The following is a 20,398-nucleotide window of genomic DNA, read 5'->3' on the forward strand; positions in this document are numbered from 1 at the left end:
TCGCTGTCTCTCACTCTCTTCCTGTCTCTCTGTCTCTCTCTCTCTCCATCAGTCTCTCCTGCTCTCGGTCTCTCTCATTCTCATTCTCTCCCTTTCTCTTCATCTCTCTCTCCCTGTCTCTCTCTCTCTCACTCCCCCAGTCTCTGTCTCTCTCTCTCTCTCACTCCCCCTGCATCTCTCTCTCTCTCACTCCCCCAGTCTCTGTCTCTCTCTCTCTCTCACTCCCCCTGCATCTCTCTCTCTCACACTCCCCCTGTATCTCTCTCTCTCTCTCTCTCTCTGCGGTGTGTCGGCGGGAGTGGGCCGGGTGGCCGGGCTCCTCTGCGGAGCGCTGAGGGATGGGCAGGCGTTTCGGCTCAGTTGGAGGCGCTGCTGTTGAAGGAGCCGGAGGTGGAGGGCATGGCCCCGCCCGGCGTCCCGGTGGTGGACACCGACTTGCGGATGTGGGGCATGAGGAAGGGGTCGCTGGCCAGCTGGTGCACGTCGATGCGGTCCTCCTTCCGGTACGCCAGGCAGCGGCGGATGAAGGCCTGAGGGGCACCAAGCGCGAGTCAGGTGTGCACACACACACACACACACACACACACACACACACATGCATACACATACACACAGACACATAGACACACACACACACACACACACACACACACAGGCGCACACACACACACGCACACACATCCAAGCACTCACACTCTCACACACACACACAGGTGCACACACACAGACACACTCACACACATGCATACACACACACACACAGACACACACACATCCAAGCACTCACACACACACACGCATACACACACACACACACATGCATACGCATACACACAGACACATAGACACACACACACACACACACACACACACACATGCATACACATACACACAGACACATAGACACACACACACACAGGCGCACACACACACACACACACATCCAAGCACTAACACTCTCACACACACACACAGACACAGGTGCGCACACACAGACACACTCACACACATGCATACACACACACACAGACACACACATACACACACACAGACACACACACACACAGACACACACACATCCAAGCACTCACACACACAGGTGCACACACACAGACACACACACGCAGGTACACACATGGCACACACACATACGCACACTTGGCACACACATGACGCTGGAGTCCCCACGTGGAGGTCCATACCATGTGTGTGTAACAGCAGAAAAGTGCGCGCGCCCCGGGCTGAGTACCTTGGCTTCGGGCGAGACGACAGGCTTGGGCGGGAACTGCACCTCCGTGGCCTTCAGGATGGTGTTCTCCTGCAGGATGTCCTGCTGGGACTGGTTGTGTCCGAACGGCTGCAACGGGGGACGGAGGGAGGACCGATAAACAGAAACAGGAAGTGAGGCGGAGCTGTGGGTCCGCGCTCGTCGCGTTTGGAAGAAGAAGGAGCGGGGCGGCGGCTGCCCTACCTTGCGGCCGTACAGGCTCTGGTAGAAGATGACCCCCACCGACCACACGTCCACCTTGTTGGAGATCTTCGGCGGCTCCTTCCCCACCACGAAACACTCGGGCGGCAGGTACCTGCGAGTGAGGGAAAACGTCACACACCCAATACTCACACCACTGACCAATCACTGTGAGGTTACAGATGACTGCTGTCAGTGAGGGGTCACCTGACCTGGGTCTCATCATTTATCTGAAATAGTGAAACCCAGGGTTCCCACGCTTTTCACCCATTATTTTCCAGGACATTTTACGTGACCAGCAGCTGTACAGAGGGGGACACCGTGATCGCAAACGGGGTGGGAGTGGAGGGGGGGGGGGGGGAGTGGGGGTGTTGGGGGTGTTGTTATTGTGATCGCAAATGGGGTTATGGGAGATTTCAGATCGCGATCGCAAAGGGCACCCATGGTTTTTGTCTATAACATTACACGAAAAATACTCTCCAAGACAACTAATCGTTTTCCAAGCCGTTTAGGCAAATGACTCATTTCCCATGACTTTTCCTTGACTGGAAATAGGCCTTAAACAATTCCAGGTTTTCCAGGACGTGTGGGAACCTTGTTCCTACCGATAACTGACAATTTAAAAGAAATATCTTTTCACAAATACGAATAAGATTTTCTTGTGATCGTATATTTTGGTGGAAAATTCTCAAAAACCCGAACGAGTTCTTTTGAAATGCACTAGCAAGTTTATGTAAGCATTTAAAATAAGTATTTGATCCAGGTCGGAGGCAACATTCAATTCCCAAACGAGCAGAGATAAGTATTCAAACAGATAACCTGTACAATGTCACGGCTTCACAAACCGATGGTTCACAATGCACTTAAACTCACTTATTGAACTTATTGACACACAAGCCTTTTACCACAGAGAATAATCCGTAAACTTTAAATTTCCAGTTTTCCCAATTTTACCGTTTTTCCGATTCCATCAGCAAAGCAAGCTTAGCACCAAATGAACAGTAGACCCCCTGTAGAGTCCACTGTGCATCTGTGATGGTGAGACGGGGCCCGCTCGCTTGCTCTCACCAGTAGGTCCCGGCTCCCTGAGAGGTCAGCTCCATCCCGTCCACCGAGTTGTAGCTGTCGTCGTCCATTATCTTCGAGAGGCCGAAGTCGGTGATTTTGATCTCGCCGCAGGCGGTCCCGTTCACCAGGAGGATGTTACCTGCCCAGATTTATTCAGAGACCAACGGTAAAAAAACCAAACTGCACCCACGCACCTTCTTGGTCATGAAACAATAAGATCCATGCACAAAGCTAGACACAAAGAACCAGCGTTTACAATAAAAAAAACTAACAGCTGCAGATCTGTAACCCTTTTTCAATCATTTTTCATCAGTTTTCAAAATAAGAGCAAAGAGCCCATTCATTAAGACCAAGCAATAGATTTCAACTCTGTGTTATTAGAAATGATCAAGCCAAGTAATAGGTTTTGCATGTCTTGGTGACTGCTACACAATACAACATTAAATTACACCAGACATATTATCTCAAGAAAGGCAATATTGTAATACTTTATTACATAATTAGCTCCACCCCATCTCTCCCACTAAGCCCCGCCCACTAAATGCCTGTGAGCTTTTCCGTGGGTTGCCAGGTTGGACGGCGAGCCGAGCCGAGCCTGGGCTGCAGGCGGGCGACGGCGGCGGACTCACCGGGCTTCAGGTCGTAGTGGATGATGGGCGGTCGGATCTCGTTGAGGTACTTGAGGGCGTTGACGATCTGCATGATGATGGAGCGCCCCTCCTTCTCCGACATCAGCTTGTGCTGCTTCAGGTAGAAGTCCAGGTCGTTCCCCTCGCAGTACTCCAGAACCGTGCAGAACCTGGGGCAAAAAAAAAACGGGCCACCGTCACGGCAAGCGCGGGCAGACCCAGCCGTGGCAAAATTTACAAGATGAGAGACTCTGCTGCAGTGCCCATACAGAGATAATAACGTCTGTCAAGAACATCCGTTACCAAAGACTAAAATTTAATTAGTTATTTTAACCCAGTGCGCCTACTCGTGTCAGCAATTTTTCATGGAAGAAATTTTTAGAGTTTTTTTACTTTATTAATACGACAGCCTCAGATCCTACGCTGCAATGCAGTTTATCACGTCAGCACATAAATGGCAAGAGACTTGACCTGGTTAAATCCATTAAACCCATGACTAAAATGGGAATTAGCTGACTGTTTGTGTGACCCTTTACACAAAAACACGTCTAAGTAACTCTTTCGCAACGTACAAACAATTAAAATGGCAACAGAAAAATGAACATTCATCGCACGTTTGGGGAACAGCTGGCCTACTAGTACAACACCAACAGATGACAATCTATTATAATGTCACACAGATAACACATGCATTCAACTTGAACTAACTAAACTAAAAATGCGTATGAATTCACAAGATCAGTGATTTCTCCTTTAACAGAAAATGGCCATACTATGCTACTGGCCATAAATGGCATCTAAGCAATGTTTTACCAATTAGCCAGCCATATTACCATTCTCTTTGAATAAAATGGATATATGATTAAACATCAGCAATTGGTGAAAACCTCTTGTTTTGACAATCATCAGTAGTAAAATTGAAAATACCAAGATATGACCCATGTGCCGTATTGTACTGCATTCTGGGATCAAAGTGGTTCTGAACAAATGTTCCTGATGCATGCTGGAATCTGTAGTCATTTCTCCCAGTCAGTGTGACACTATCACTCCATAGCATAGAAATAGATGGCTCAAAGACAACCGTAGCTTGCAGTGGTGAATTGTTTTGAGTGTCTGAAATTGCTAATTATTTTTATACAAAGATGGACACCACGGTGTTCATTCACGTCCACCGCAACTGAATGGGGAGAAGGACAAATACAAGCAAAAGGGTTCGATTATTCGCCCCCGCTGCAGCAGCCACTCACGAGTCGGTGTCGAGCGAGAAGTAGTCGTAGAGCTTGACTATTCTGGGGTGGTCCAGCTCCTTGTGGATTCTGTACTCCCTGCAGGCGTGTCTGAGTAAACGGCAAAAAAAAACCAGACCGTTAAAACATCATCACAACAGGCATCCAATGCACCCTGCAAACCCACTGCGTTCACCTCTGCCAACAAGCACCGATGACGATCGACAAGCAGAGGAAAAGCGCCAGAGGCACATGACTCATTGCTAAGCAAAAGCCCAATTTGGGTACATTAAATGAGTGTGTCACTTTTTGGGTTTACTAAAGTATTACTTCACTAAAATAAACTTCAAGTAACTCCAAAGCAGCTTTTACGGTGATGTTAATACGTATGACCAGATTCATTTGATAGCGTTTATTCACAATTATAAATGTGAATGCCAGATTTTATATCATGTGGGAGTGTCTCTGACCCAGCAATGTCAGGCTGCACACATAGAGGCTGGGCCAGTCAAAAACATGTACCAAATCTGGCAGTGAAATATCATCAAATCCCTACCCAAGGAAAAATTCTCCCCATTTTCTCAAATGCATATGTTGTTACTTTCATATATTGTGGTAGTAATCTCACCAATTATAGCTTATAGTGGTATATCCGTGGTAAATTGCTAAAATAAGTGATTGCAGAAAGCACAAATACTGTTGTACATATATTTAATATAAAACAGGAATGAAGTCCTATATACATAATCTGTACACAGGGATATTAACACAATCAACCATCTTCCAGTGATACAGGGGAAAACGTTTATATGAAAATACTGCTCCACAACCACAATACACATTCCACAACGGAAATGAGTAGATTTTCTAAATGGCAAATTAAGCACGAGTCTTCCCAATTGTGCGTTTATGAGAAAGTCATTAACTACCAAATGAAAACTAAATATACCAAAGGACTAATGCTTGTTCTTGTAACCTTCCCTGAAAAAACTGGATAGCAACACGTCATTTAAATTCTTTTGGTTTGCTTTATAAATTGGTGTTTGCGAGCTGTATTATTTAAACAAAGTGGAACTGCACGGTTCAAAACACTGGCAGTAGAATCCTGAATGTTTTCTTCTCCATTTAAAATGGGCACAGCACACTACTGCCTTCTACTATCAGGGAGTGAGGGCAAATGGCTACACATATCAGATCACATAAAAGCTAAAATAGCTGAACTCTATACACATAGCATAATACAAAGTCATGCAGCTCGGCACTGTCCATAAAGTTGCGGTAAGCGTGTCTTTATGGGAGACCAACGGTTAATGTAACACGGAAGTCTCTTGAGAAAGAGCCTCAAATGTAGTTCCTGAAAACAAGCTGGTCCACACAAGGGCCGTGCCAACAATCTGCCAACCTGTGATAGTAAACGAGTAACCGCGGTAACATGCCCCTGTGACGGTAACGGAGTAACCGCGGTAACATGTCCCTGTGACGGTAACGGAGTAACCGCGGTAACATGCCCCTGTGACGGTAACGGAGTAACCGCGGTAACATGCCCCTGTGACGGTAACGGAGTAACCGCGGTAACATGCCCCTGTGACGGTAACGGAGTAACCGCGGTAACATGTCCCTGTGACGGTAACGGAGTAACCGCGGTAACATGTCCCTGTGACGGTAACGGAGTAACCGCGGTAACATGCCCCTGTGACGGTAACGGAGTAACCGCGGTAACATGTCCCTGTGACGGTAACGGAGTAACCGCGGTAACATGCCCCTGTGACAGTAACAAAGTAACCGTGGTAACATGTCCCTGTGACGGTAAAACCCAATTAACCGTTGTTCATTTTGTCATTCTGCAGATACCATAAGACACTCCTACAGCTATTATTCCCACGCAGCACACTAGCGCTTATAAACATGTAGGGTGGTAACTTACAATAACAACACATTTATTTTAATTAAAGCGGATGATGTTATTCTTGTCAAGGAGAAACGCAGCTGCTCAGAGCCGTTACTTCGAGGTTGCTGTTCCGCTGTCTGTTTACTCATGCAGATTCATTCAGTTTTAGTTTTCTTAAATCACCTGTAGGCCTACGGCAGGCCTGCACAACGTTACTGCTTACACTGTAATGGCAAGTCATCTACGAGCAACTGAAAAAGTAACGAATGTGTGTGGCGAATGTTTCCAACTGAAACAAGTGAAAGGGCTAAGGAAGATTTCCCACCCCCGGTTTAACCGTTTAACCACGGTTACTTTTAAGTAGGGTTAACCGATTATTCCAGTTCGGTTACCGGCACAGGCCTAGTCCACATTATCAAGCCATACGCACAAGGAGCCAAGATTAATAAAAGGAAACGGAAGACAAAACACTGTGCTGAGCCCCACGTGTAGCAGGCAACGTACATCAAAACGATAAAATGAGAGGGGGGCTATAATCTAGTCTGGTGCGTCTCAAGGCCTAACATTTGAGAACATCTGTAAAGGGAAGCAGGTGTTTGAGGCGCGCGGTTGAGGTTAGCGCGCGCTGCTCTGCGGCGTCCTTCGCGCTCGACGACGTGTGACGCGCGAACGCGACCGCAGCGGCGGCGGCGGCGGCGGCGCACTCACTTGTGGTAGTTCTCCTTCTTCTCGTCCCGCCAGTTCTTGTTCAGCTGGTGGATTTTCACGGCCACGTACCTCTGCTCCGTCAAGTCGAAGGCCTGCGGCGAATCCAGACAGACGATGTAACCAAGCACTCTACAAATCAACCAATCACCACCCCCCCCGCCCCTCACGTGACCAGTACAAGCAGCTGTGATGCGCCACCCAATGGGATAATAGCATGGTATCCTGGGTCTTTAATGTGAGGGACATGCAGCAGTGTGGAGCTACATTAAAGCCATTGGACAAGACGGTATGACACTCAGAGGGGATCCGTAAATTTTGGGTGATCTGCGCAAAAGCACCGAAGACAGGCCTCACCTTGTAGACTTCGCTGAAGCCTCCTCTGCCCAGTAAGTGTAAGAGCAGGTACCGGTCGTTCAGCGTCGGGTGGTCTTTGAACCTGGAGACACAGCCGCGCAGAGGGACACGTCAAAACCGCCATCGTCGCCGAGCCGTAGAAACAAGCAGAGCGTTTAAGCGACTGTCTGTAGCACCCGGCCGCGTACGACCTGCAACTCTGGACGGAGTGTGGCACAGTGGGTAAGGAACTGCGCTTGTAACCGAAAGGTCGCAGGTTCGATTCCCGGGTAAGGACACTGCCGTTGTACCCTTGAGGTACTCAACCTGCATTGCTTCAGTATATATCCAGCTGTATAAATGGATACAATGTAAAATGCTATGTAAAAAAGTTGTGTAAGTCGCTCTGGATAAGAGCATCTGCTAAATGCCTGTAATGTAACAGGCCAGCTGAGATACAGGTCCGCTGCGCTCACGCAAACCCACTTACACTGAGGGTCGCTTACACTGCAAGTCACTTAGAGCGCCTGCTCAATGAATGTAAGGAGTCTAATGAAATTCCAGCTTACGAATGTAACATTTCCACTCTTAAGACTGAAAGAAGTATTAACGCGGCGTTCGTTTCTCAGAGAGAGAGAGCGGTTGTAGGAGGAAAGGGGCCGCACTGTGAGTTGTCTTCGTTGTGTATCCTCTTCAGCTCGCGGATGTGCAGGTTCCGCACGCGCTCCAACCGCTCCAGCTCCGCCTGGATCTCCGCCTCCTCCTGCGGAGCGCAAACCAAGCGCGTCAGAGACGGACACGTTAGCCACGCAAACCAAGCGCGTCGGAGACAGACACGCAGATGGACAGACAAACAACAAAGTCATCCACGGGGGGTGGACAAATGGACAAAAGAATGTCAGGCATGCAGAGGGATGGACTAAAGTATGTCAATCGCATAAAGCCTAATAAACAAATATAATTAGAAAGAGACCGACAGAAGCACATTGATTACACAGAGACAGATACGAACACAAAAACTCTTTCGAGCTGGACACTTGGGCCAGACAATCAGCTAGGAGAAAAACTCTGGAACCAAGGCCATGGGAAAGATACATCCACACGCCCTGACACACAGGAGGTCACAGACAGAAGAGAGGGATGCTGGGTACCTTCTTTAGATGTCCCAGCCTCAGTTTGAAGATCTCCTCCTGCTCGTGATACTCTGCAAGCGTCAACCTGTGGAAGCCAGTCACAGAGCAGGGTCATGACCTCATAAGAACACAAGCGAGCGCTCATCAACAGAGAAAACAAGTGCTTTTTGAAGGTAATGACAATTTGCAAAAGACAGACTTTTTTTCCCTCACTGTTCTGGGCCTCTCAGTTCTTCTCAGGATAACCCTGAATTAACTGTTAAAAGATGCCACCCGATATCCCCCAGTTTAACTGGCTAAAATTATTCTCTCCCTCTCCACCACAGCTGACGTGTCGTGAGCGTTCTGGCACAAAATGGCTGCCGTGCATCACTCAGGTAGGGGCTACACATTGGTAGTGGCTGAGGTGAGTTTCCCCCTCATCGCTGCAAAATGCTTAAGAGTTTGATAAGCATGCTATGTGAATACAATACATGAATAATGTAAACAATAATAACAACAATAACCATATTATTGTTATTGCTATTATTAATTACAAACAGAGGCTGTGAGACCGGGCCTGCTTGTGCAGGGCCGCGCCCTTACGCTTCGTTCTCCGAGCCGTTGGTCTTGCTCTTGCGCTTGTTCTGCTCCAGGCTGGGGGGCGGGGTCTGGCCCATGGCGGGCGGCTTCCTCTTGGCCAGCAGCTTCCTCTGCCTCTCGATGTCCTCGCGCTGAGAGTTGATCCTCTCCTGCTGCCTGCGGGGGGAAGGGAGGGGGGGGGGACACAGATCCAACAGGTCAGCGACACGGCACAAACGGCGGGAATGGAGGGGGGGGGGGGGGGGGTCCCGTGAAGTAAGAGGCAGGAGAACCACGCCCCTCCGCGTACGTCTCGCCCCCGTGCGTGCACTCGATCGATTTACACGACTGGATTTCCGCCACTGCGTGAAGCAACGCTATGGTTTTTGGATGTCCCCACAAGCGCGGCTATTTAGGACTCGTTTAATTTAAAAGGACGACAATTCTCAAGCCTTTAACCCTTTGAAGACTAGGTTTTTTTTATTTTTTATAATGTTTTTTTCTAAATTCTCAGTGTTCTAGAACTCCACTGCTTTCAATTGCCAGAGTGTTACGTCAGCATTAGAATGCTCAGATACACTTCCCTCAAATACGCGTTTCACACTGCACATAGTTTAACCCAGGGTTATCTGTAACCCTGGGTTTGAAGTTGACCTTTTCACACTGTACATTGTTAACCCATGGCTAGGTCTGAACCCAAAGTTAATGATTCTCACTGCTTCTTGTTAGCCCCGTGTTAAATGTCAGTGCAAACACGTAACCAATGTTTGCATTCCAGAATGAAACGCATTTACTCGCTGCTCCCGATGTTGCATTACAGTCTTTAATTTGTTTGTATTCTCTTACATCTCTTTAGTTTTCCCCCCCACAGCTGATCAGCAGACCTCATATATCCCTGCCTTTGACAGCTTTGCAGACATCTGGTCAAAAAATCCAGTTTACTTCTACAGGTGCCATCAAGTTTACTTTGAATGGATTTCTCAGCTTACAAACTAATAGATAAATTTGTCTCCTCCTGGGACCAATTAGTTTGTTTCGTTACTTGTTTAGACATGCTTTTTTTGCTTGGTTTTGTTTTATTATTATTATTATTATTATTATTATTATTTAGCTAACGTTAGCTGCCTCTCATTTTTAACCAAAACAATTACACCAGAGGTGCCGTGTTTGAAGTACAGAAATATATCATCACGCTCTTTGTTTATTCTAACCTCAATTCACATTGGCAACAGTTAGCCCTGTTCACAGAGATAACCCCAAAAATTTGGGGATAACCGTGCTCGGAAGCAGGGCCAGCTAACCCTAGGTTAAAGTCTGGGTTAGCCCACTTTGGAACACGCCAGGGTGAAGTGTGTTAACCTAGGGTTACAACAGTTCTAGAATGCATTTAGCCTAGGGTTAAGCACAGTGTGAAAAGCCTGATGTTTTCCTAGGGGTCAATTTGACCTCCATCAGTGTGACATGTTGTAATAACCAGTTAACCTTGTTTTTTCATCTTGATACCGTATGACATTTCCTAATTGGGTGGGATTAAATACTAAACATGCAATAAACAATGCTGCTTTCAAAAGTCATGTACCAACTTGGGGTCATTTTACCCCCAGGCTCTGTACCTGTATATAATAAATAAAAAAAATGAAAAAGGTTGTAAATTTTTTGTGGGTGATTCCGTAGGCACTTCACCATACTGGTTTCAAACTTTCTCCACCAACTTCAGGCTCTAAAATGCGAAGTTTCTCAACAAATTCGTAATATTTAGGAATAAAGGGCTAATCATTTTAGAGATATTAAGAAGGTAACACAAAAGGTGCCAATTTTCTATTACAATAATTTTGTGTCAGTTTAAACCACCGGGGTCAATCTGACATCAAACATAAAATACATACTAATATTCAACATAATGGAAGGGTTAAGAACATTCTAATCACATATTTGTGATATGACACCACAAAGGGGCAATTCTGCTAATTTCATTTTTAGTAGTAGTTCTTGATGAAACCATTCACAAATTAAGCTCTGCAGATGTTTGCGAGTAGCCGCGGGATTCATTTCGGAGAGATGTTGCCGGTGAATTTTTTGAATGTAAACTTTCGGCGCTTTGAGGCCACGTGCAGATGGACCCGCGAGGCCCGCTTTATCAGGCTGAGCTGCAGACCCACAGCCGCACCCTGACGCTAGGTACCGGCCTGAGGAGAACCAGTAGGGAAAAAGCGAAGGGGGTGGGGCTGGCGCCCGAGAGGAGAGTGAGGAGGAGGAGGAGGAGGAGGAGGCTCACTTGATGAGGTTCTGGAAGGCGTATCCGTCCGTCCACTGCTCGGTGAAGGAGGCCCCGTGCCGCACGGTGGTGAAGTGCCCCAGACGCAGCCTGTCCTGCATGCTCTTGTCCCGGCACGCCATCTTCTCCTGCTTCGACTGGGGGGGGGGGGGGGGGGGGGAGACGCGGGTCAGCCTTCACGTCACAGACCACTACAAATCGAACCCCGGTAAACAGCGCTTACTGGGACGGAACGGCGTCACGAATCGCGTGGCGGTAAAGGCGTGAGAAACCACAAACCCAGGGCCGTCCCAGTCCCGTTCCTGGAGACCTTCAGTCCTGTAGATTTTCACCTCAGCCCTAATTTGGCACACCTGATTCTACTAACTATCCGCCTCAATGAGATCTCCAGCTGTTGAATGAGGTGTGGCTGTGTTAGGGTTGGAATGAAAACCTACAGGACGGTACATCTCCAGGAGCAGGGTTGGGCTTCACTGGACTAGCCCCTTCTCAGTATCCCCCCCCCCAATTATATAAGCCGCGTTTCCACCAAAATTACCCGGAACTTTCAGTCCCAGGAACTACTTTACCAGGAACTAAAAGGTTCCTTCAGCCAATGGTTGTCTGTGTTTCCACCGGGGTCTAAAGTACCGCGAAGATTAGGCAAATTAGCCCACTGACGTTGTCGTCGGTCCATCTGTCATATGATTTCTTCTGTAACCCCATACTACCACCGAAGTAGCCTACATTATTTTCTAATAACCGGGACAGCCCGGAGGGGTTTATTCCACTTATATACAACGGGTTACCAACAATGACTATATATGGTTACTTTTGTATTTATTGATTTTCATATATCCTCTCAAACACATTCATTAACAGCAGAAAACATGCACACGTTGTAAACAATTAGCTGTTTTATTACTTTCTCGTCGTCAATTCCATATAGGCTAATCGCAAAATGACAAGAATAGAACGAAAACTCGGACTTGCGTGAAAATGTAAATTAGTAGTGGTACAGCCACCGTTTGCTTTCCTTCGAAGTTACTGCTAGCCGAGCAGCGAAGTGTGCCCTCCAGATGCGAACCATGCACCATAAATGAGTCCATAGTCTTCCTGGTCTTTTCGTGGAATTGAAAAATGGCAGTAAAATTGAGTAAAATTACGGCAGTCTGAAAAAGCTAAAGGGAAGATTACTAGAATTAACCTGTTATTTTACCCGGATAAAAAGTGCGGAAGGTGATTTCCAGTTTGCTTGTACTGTATCACCAATGATAATTATGCAGAACTACCGCATACCTCACATAACTGTATCAAACGTTTTGAGTCAATTACAACGGGCTAACAAAGAAAATCCGGAAGAAAATATTCAGCAACCGAATTAATCCGTTTGAATGTTTTGGTAGCCTACGTAATATGCTGTCCCAGCACGAATGCTTAGCATTTTATAAAACGAATACTAAAGCAAGAAAATAACAGAAGAGCACACGTTATAATTCCAAGACGTTGATAGGCTATAACCAAAAGTAGGCTACTGCGCCGCATAACATACAAGTTTGATTTGAAGTTATGAAAATAAATTGGTTTGCCGCTGCATATTTTCAAACATGGCGGGTAATGGCGGAAAATAAATACAACACAAACGCTACGAGTACTCGACCAATCAGAAATGTTCAGCGCTGCAAGCTCCACCCAAAAGGTTCCTGTACTTTCGGAAAGTACTACCCCCCGAGCAGGAACGTCTTGGGGGGTAAAACAAAGCCCCCAGAACTAAATTTAGACCCTAGTTCCTCAAAAGGTTCCTAGTTCCGGGGTATAGTTCCTGCGGTGGAAACGCGGCTAACGAGACACATGACCTTGCAGAAGTCACACAGATATACTACAGAGCGACAGCGGAGCCCGGCGACGGTGATGAAAGCCAGAGTGCGAGTGAGTCACCTTCTCGATCAGCAGCTTCTTGCTCATGGTCACACACTTGTTCAGCCGCTCCTTGTACCGCTCCAGCATTCGCTGCTGCTCGTCAATCTGCCGCCGCAAGTCGCAGTTCGCCTGGGGTGCCGACAGCAGGAAGCTGCCTTTCATTTCATTTCATTGCATTGCATTTTATTTCAGCAGACTCCATTTTGGCTCAGGCAGCCGGGCTGAAGAGTCGAGGCCGCCCTGAGCCGTAATGGATGCAAACACAGCAGCCCCGTTCGCAGTTCCTGCCTGACCCGCCAGCCAAACTTTAAGTTACCCAGCCACCGCAAAACTCACCCGTAACAAGTCGTCTATGCGCCCCTCCTTCTTCTCCAGGTCCGAGTTCTTGTTGTTCTCCAGCGCAGTCAGCTTCTCTATCGTGAGGTCAGACTGCGGAGACAGAGAGAGCACGCGGCTGCAGCAGGAGGACGCAGAGCGCGCAGGGAGCGTGTAGGGGAACGCGCGTCTGCGGCCTCTTTAAGCGGCGGCTAACGCACTCGCGCTGTCGCGTTCCTCGTTTGCCTGATGCCCAAAATCTGAAACCGCTCGGTCTGTATAACCACGGTGCGTTCCAGCCTGAGGCCTGGGGTAGCCTGAGGTAACATGCGCTTCTTACTGCAGCTCAGGTGAGTCGATTTTAGGGGGGGGGGGGGGGGGGGGGGTTGGGACACAGTGCGGAGACAGAGGGGAAATGGCGGGGGTACCTGTGTAGCTTTGTGTGCGGTGTGGAGCGAGATGGGCTTCAGAGAGCTGGTGGAGTGGTCTGTGTTAGCAGAGCCTACGGAGGAAGGGCTGCCCTGCTGCACCTGTAACACACACACACACACACACACACACGCGTGCACGCACACACACACACACACACAGACAGACATACATACAAACACACATGCACATGCACAAACACACACAGGCAGGGAAGGAGACACTAAATCAGTGGCCAACAACCTTCCAGAATGGAGACACGTAATAGATATATCAAACACACCATTTAACAGACTTTACTGACACAAACAAGTCATTATTCTGCAGCGGGACCATGAAGAGAGAGAGAGTGTGGAGAGGCTGAGTGAGGTGTGTGAGAGACCCAGCCCTCAGCAGTGAGAGACAGAGCAGAGACAGCCAGCGCTCACCGAGGCAGGGGGGTTAGAGAGGGAGTGCTGGGGGGAGGAGCGGACCACTGGCGGCACACACCGACCCGGACTGGTACCAGGACCACTACCACCCGCAAACTGAGAGAGAGGGAGAGAGAGAGAGAGAGGGAGGGAGAGAGGGGGAGAGAGACAGAGACAGAGAGAGGGAGAGAGAGAGAGAGAGAGTGGGGGAGAAAGAGAGAGAGAGAGAGAGAGTGGGGGAGAAAGAGAGAGAGAGAGAGAGAGTGGGGGAGAGAGAGAGAGTGGGGGAGAACAGAGGGGGGGAGAGAGAGATGGGAAGGGAGGAGAGATGATGAGGGACAAGGGAGAGAGAGAGAGATGGGGAGAGGGTGGAGGGAGAGACAGAGAGTTGAGGAAAGGGGAGAGAGAGAGATGGGAAGGGAGAAGGAGAGAAAGAGAGAGCAGACAGATGAGGAAGGGTGTAGGTAGGGAGAGAGCAAAAGAGAGAGATGGGAAGGGACATAGTGAAGGTGGTGAGGGAGGGAGAGAGAAACAGAGCAGAGAGGAATGGTGAGCGAAAAAGCCTCACAGAAAACAAACAGAGCAAACCCTAACCCTAACCCAGTGGAGAACGTAGCCTGGTGTTTTGTATGCTATTCTCTCAATAATGGGAGGAACTCCACATACAGCATCAGTCATACGCACTTTCCAAGCAGCCTACAGTGCTGAGGGCCAACGGGTGCTCTGTACTTCAGCAAGCCTCAACTCACCTCAAAATAATCACTAATTTTATGCCCTCTTGTTCCTCCTTTCCCTGAGGAAAAAAAGGGAAAGAAAAAACAATCAAAACGGATGGAATGGGCTTTGACCATACACGAGTGGAAGAGACTGAGGAACAGAGACAGCGGCTCCTCCTCTTCCTCCACCGCCGACATGTTCCTTCAATAATGCAGATGCATCGCTTCAATAAGACTGGGGGGGACAACTCGCCTTGACTGCCATCGTAAGGTTCTCCTTTCCTCTTCCTCGTCCTCTGGTCATTGGGCTTCTTCTCCGGTGTCTATCAAAAGACACACAGGTGCACACACACACATGCACACACACACACGCACACAGGCACACACACACACACACACACAAAAATAAGCTCCATGGTCCACTTCACTGGAGGCCCCAGAGACCACCCGGTGAAAACATAACATCCCCAGAACTCTGTGGCAACACTAAAGCCCGGTGATAACCAACATCACAGAAACATGAGAATGTTATCCATTGGTGGGACTGTGCTGAGGGGCGGGTGAAGTGGGAGAGATGGAGTGAGTGCGAGTGTGTGAGTGTGTGTGTGCCTGCATGTGCATTTCGGGTGGCAGGGGTCTTCAGAAGTGCTTGAAAAATAAGGGACACCTAAGCTTCAAAAACACAGGGCCACACCACCGAATCATAAAGACAATTTTGAGTTAAACAAGTGTAGCCAATTTGTACATTCTCTCATTCAACTAAACTCTATTTAAGTACAGTTAGTTTGAGTCAACATTTATATAATCTGTGAAAAGAACAAACATCACAAAACAAACATGATACTTTGCCATCTGTTATGTCAAGATAATTGCAGGTTTCGCAGAATTCACCATATCCACATGCTGCTCGCAAATAGACGGCATTTTTTTGCCCACTACCCGTACGTATAATACCAAGGAAAGGTTCAGGAATAGAAGTTTTAAACAGACCTCCAGCTCCTTGTCACTGAGAGAGCCCACGCTGCACAGGCTCTGATTGGACGACTCGTTGTGCGCCGAACCCTGGAAAAGACAAAAAAAACAAAACAAAAAAAAGAAACACCACAAATCAACCAGTGAACCCTGACAAGAGCCCGCGTTCACCAGCCTGACACAGGTAGCGGCGACGGTAACTGTATCTGTCCTCTTACATGCCTTTAAAACGTATTCAATGACTTTGCGTCACGAGAACATACGGTTCGAAAGAGACCAGAGCAGTCAAACTGAAATGAAAACAAAATGGCTCCTGGAAAGGCGTACCCCCGTTTGATCACCCCGTGCTACAATAAGACGCGACGGCCTCGGCAGCACACTGTCAAGGCAACAGCAGTGCAGTCAGGGTGGGGCACCTGCCCGGCTGGTAACCATGCAACCGGGATAAAGACGAGAACTGACAGGCAGTCCGGTGCAGTGGGGGCGGCGGGGTGGGGGGGGCTGACACAGATAACACAGCGCCCAAGGTCAGGACTCAGGAACAAGCCAACGGAAACCATTTTAAAAACCGAGACAGGCGCCACCGGAGTGCTCCGATTTTTAATCTCGTTTGTTCGACTGCGGTCGCTTTCTTCAGCTGGCCGCTAAAAGCGGGGGCCGCAGCTCGGGAAGGACGACTCCGGCCCGCGCGCCAGCGGCTGCAAAATGGCGGAGGAGGCACGCAGCGCAGCAGCGCCGCGTCGCAGCGCCGCGGCAGGAGAAGCATTTTATGCGACGGCATCCGTCCTCTAGCCGGCGTGCGACCGGGTGGCACGATCCGCTGCGACGCGACGCCAGGGCTCAGGCTGTCCGTCAGCCCAGGAGAAGCCTCCTGACTCACCCGGCTCCTTGAGCACGAGCGGCTTCGTTAACCGACGCTTCCCCGGGAGCCGGGTCTCAGAACGACATCCGCGTTCAGAAAGGGGGAGACGGCCCAAAGCGAGGCGCTGCGGAGACGGTGCCCCCGTACGGCACGGCCCGACGGAGCGCCAGGGCCAGGGGGGGCAGGGACCGCCACGCAAGCGTACCGCCACGCACGCACGGGGCCTGGCACCCTGCCCGCGGCTCAGCTCCCGCGCAGCGACCGCCTCCACAGCCCTGCGCCCTGCCGGCACCCCGCAGACGCAGACTCAAACGGAGGGACATCCCTCGCCCCTCGCCCCTCGCCCCGCGCCCCTATTTTAGCAAGCCCGCCGCAAAGCCTCAGGTCTCCATTTATACACAAGCTGAATGCAGGGAGCGAGGAATTGTGTGTGTGTGTGTGTGTGTGTGTGTGTGGGGGGGGGGGGTGTTAGGGGTTAAGGGAGGTGGTCCCCCTGCCAGCCCCCCTAATTTCCTTAAAGCGGCGACAGTTAAGAAAAGCCCGTCGTCGCCGGCGACGGCCCGGTTCGTGCAGAGGGTGGGGGAGCAGGAGGACCTCCCCGGGCGGAGCTCACAGACCTTGGCCACCCCCATGCCCGTGAAGCGCGCCTCCAGCAGCTCCTGCCGCCGCGGGTCCAGGCTGTGCAGTTCCTCCATCATGTCTGCGGAGAGAAGGGAGGGCAGGGAGACAAATGGGCCGCAGTCAAGAGAGCGGCGCTAACATTAACGGAGCGGGCCTAGCCATGGCGCGCCTAGCGCCTACGCGGCTGATGGAGGGCCACACCGATCGGTCCACTTTCGACAGAGAGCCCATCTACACGACACTGCGCAAAGTCACTTAAAGTGGAAGGCCCGAGATTCAGGAGGAATAGCTCTCACAATCGAGGATCGATCTGTGACATTATTTAAGGGGGTTTTTACTTGGCTTTGTTACCATAAGGACCGTAGATCACCTTTCCCTCCCAGACAATACAAGCCATAATATTAAATGATGCAGTAAAAGAATATTTCAAACGCCCTTTGCTATTTTATATTGAGCGCAATATCAGATTTGGCTTCTGGGACAAAAGCTAATGGGGGCAGGTTGTATGAGGAAGAATGTCCCTCACCGATTTTAGAAAGTTCTTTCCAAAAATACCGACCCAAAATGGACCCAAGTGCAATGGAGTCTGAACAGCTGTGAACCCTATCACACACCCAGTTTTAATAGGAAGAGATGTGTCTTTACCAGGGCTAAGAGCGTATCATACATTAATCCATGGGAATCGACGGGTTTTTGAAGCAAGAAAGTAGGACCATTTTCTGAAACCATTAAACTATTCTTGTATTGAGGTAAATCTGTTGCGAAACTGTTCCTCGGGCAGAATGCACACTGAATGATTCATGCAAAGCCCTTTAGGTAATGTTACTTAGCCAACAACCAAACAAGGTGATTGGAGGTTAAACTAATCAATTTGCAAACGTTACCTAACTTACTGCGTTGATAAACTATTGCAAATGAAGTCGGTTTTCACACAGCGACACAAGATATTTTCATAGACATGTACAAATACCCCGGACATGTATAAAGTATACATGACGGCGTAAAACGGCGTTTAAAAACCCCACACTCTTACTTTAGTTAACCAGTTAACCTAAGTTACAGTACAGTGCTCAGCTAACGTTGAAGCAGTTTATGATCCAAGCATCCTAGCTACGACTCCGTGGTATTGTTACTTGGCCAGGTTTTTTTTACTAACGTAATACATTTAGTTAAACCCATAAAGATGAAACAAACAGACAGCCATCTCTGAAGGAAAATACTAGCTTACTAGCCAGCTAACTGGCTCACTATTACCTAGCTAGCCACCTCGCTAGCACATTTCATCCAACAACCTAAAATGGAGATGATGATAGTTGGCTGGCTGGCTGACTGACCAGACGTCGTTAGCGAATCGACTAAATAAATAAATACCACTGCAACGCACTGTTGTTCGAACAAACGCAATGGAAATGAGTTTCGTTTGATCTGTCGGTATCTAAACTATGTATGCATAATAGTCAAGTCAGCTCGCCAGCCAAGTTACCATACTAAGAAGACAATAAAACCTCTCCCAATATCCTTCAGATTCATCTCGGCGTTGCAGCTAGCCAACTCGTTTAGACAACAGCATAATTTTGTTAAACGTTATATTTGTCGAGGTTATTGTCACAAAGAAAGCGAGCTTTTTTGTGGTGTCTTCCCTCTCGTTTTACACAAAATACATACGTACATCGCCATCCTCAATAAACATTAGACGAGGTTATAATCCCCCTGTCGCCAGCCAGCTAGCCACATCGTTTAGGTTACCTGCAGCGGTGTCGTTTTTCACGGGCCTCGGGTCTCTCCGGGTATCAACCACTTTCCCCTTCCAAACAGCCCCAACACTTTCACCAGAGGCCTTGTCGAAATCCCCGTCCTCTCCCAGATTCGGAGTCCAGAGTGAGCAGTGCAGGCCCTGTTCCTTGGGGGCTGATGGAGAGTCGTGTGTAGGCCTAGAGATCCTCGGGATTTCCCAAGCCCCTTTCTGCCGCTGCCCCTGCACGGGTAACCCCGGGCTTACTCGCCTCCGCTCTTTGTGGGCCCCAGCCTAGCAGGCGTTCTCTACCTCGGCTCACGCTGGACCCGACAATACCATTCACCTAAAAACGTTCATTTGGAGCAAGAAAAGTGCGTCGCTAAACTATATATCCAAGCTTTGGCTATTCTTTTTTTTCTTCCCAGGATAAATCCAGATCGATAGCTTGCTAATTCTAGCTAGCTAGCAACTTAGCTAGCTAACTGGGCTCATTGGTTCTCAGAGTTCGGTCGATGTAAAGCAGGTTCAGTCAGCAAACAGTCTTCGCCTCATCTCTCGTCTGCAGCGTGCCGCGGAAATGACCTCTTTCCGATCAATTCGGCCTATTTGGTAGCTTGTCAACTAATCCGGATCGATTCGGTTCGTTTCTCTATTTTTTTAAACAATGTAAACAATAATCAGTAAATCTCATTCTGTCTCGTGAGATTGTCGAATCGTTTCCCCCCACCGCGCCTGAAGTGTTTACTCGCGCCAATGAAAGACTTGACTCGAATTTGGAACTGATATAATGAGAGTCGATGTCCCTGACGAAAACTTCACCACGGCTCAAAATCGCAATTTACATACATCAGCACAATATCTTGGCCAGTGTAAGTTAATGCAAAACACTGGATGCACAAATGGCATTTTGCATATCTTTGCACATATGGCATTTCGCATTTCTGTTACTGTTGCTCTTTTATCACTACCCTATATTGTTCTTTGTGCTGTATCATTCTGTGACATTTTACGCACCTCAGTCATAGGTCCAACGTTAGGACTTACAGCTAAGAAATTCCACTTATTTTATTCTAATAGTTATTAAGTAATGTGATTGGGCAGCCACCAGTAACCAGTTTTATTTTTAGTTATATTTGTCTATATAAATACA

The 20,398-nt window shown here is 48.5% G+C and overlaps 1 protein-coding gene across 2 annotated transcripts; it reads right to left on the bottom strand.

Moving 5' to 3' along the window:
- Positions 1-189: 189 nt before the first annotated feature.
- Positions 190-20,044, bottom strand: LOC118221483 (serine/threonine-protein kinase tousled-like 2). 2 transcript variants are annotated; one of them, XM_035406603.1, is made up of 21 exons: positions 19,260-20,044; positions 17,510-17,592; positions 16,049-16,120; positions 15,312-15,381; positions 15,092-15,135; positions 14,361-14,459; positions 13,932-14,033; positions 13,525-13,617; positions 13,207-13,317; positions 11,290-11,426; positions 9,039-9,191; positions 8,472-8,538; positions 7,986-8,083; positions 7,342-7,423; positions 6,988-7,079; positions 4,413-4,502; positions 3,166-3,335; positions 2,537-2,675; positions 1,472-1,583; positions 1,250-1,357; positions 190-530 (listed from the first exon to the last, which is right to left on the bottom strand). In XM_035406603.1, exons 2-21 carry the CDS (start codon positions 17,588-17,590, stop codon positions 357-359), a joined length of 2,094 nt encoding a protein of 697 aa, XP_035262494.1. In that variant the 5' UTR covers positions 17,591-17,592; positions 19,260-20,044; the 3' UTR covers positions 190-356. The 2 variants fall into 2 exon arrangements, with proteins under 2 accessions (XP_035262494.1, XP_035262495.1); XM_035406604.1 differs by lacking the exon at positions 14,361-14,459 and having other exon boundaries at positions 19,260-20,043.
- Positions 20,045-20,398: the final 354 nt, after the last annotated feature.

The sequence above is a fragment of the Anguilla anguilla genome, chromosome 2 (assembly GCF_013347855.1).
Source record: "Anguilla anguilla isolate fAngAng1 chromosome 2, fAngAng1.pri, whole genome shotgun sequence".
Classification (NCBI taxonomy): Eukaryota; Metazoa; Chordata; class Actinopteri; order Anguilliformes; family Anguillidae; genus Anguilla; species Anguilla anguilla.

What these genes read in the sequence shown, in the direction of transcription:
- LOC118221483 (XM_035406603.1), bottom strand. Translation starts at nt 17,590, where the DNA reads ATGATGGAGGAACTGCACAGCCTGGACCCGCGGCGGCAGGAGCTGCTG. An exon ending in AAATTAGTGATTATTTTGAG is followed by an intron (nt 14,460 to 15,091) that starts GTGAGTTGAGGC and finishes CCTCTCTCTCAG; the next exon opens with TTTGCGGGTGGTAGTGGTCC. An exon ending in AGAAGCTGCTGATCGAGAAG is followed by an intron (nt 11,427 to 13,206) that starts GTGACTCACTCG and finishes CCCCCCCCCCAG; the next exon opens with TCGAAGCAGGAGAAGATGGC.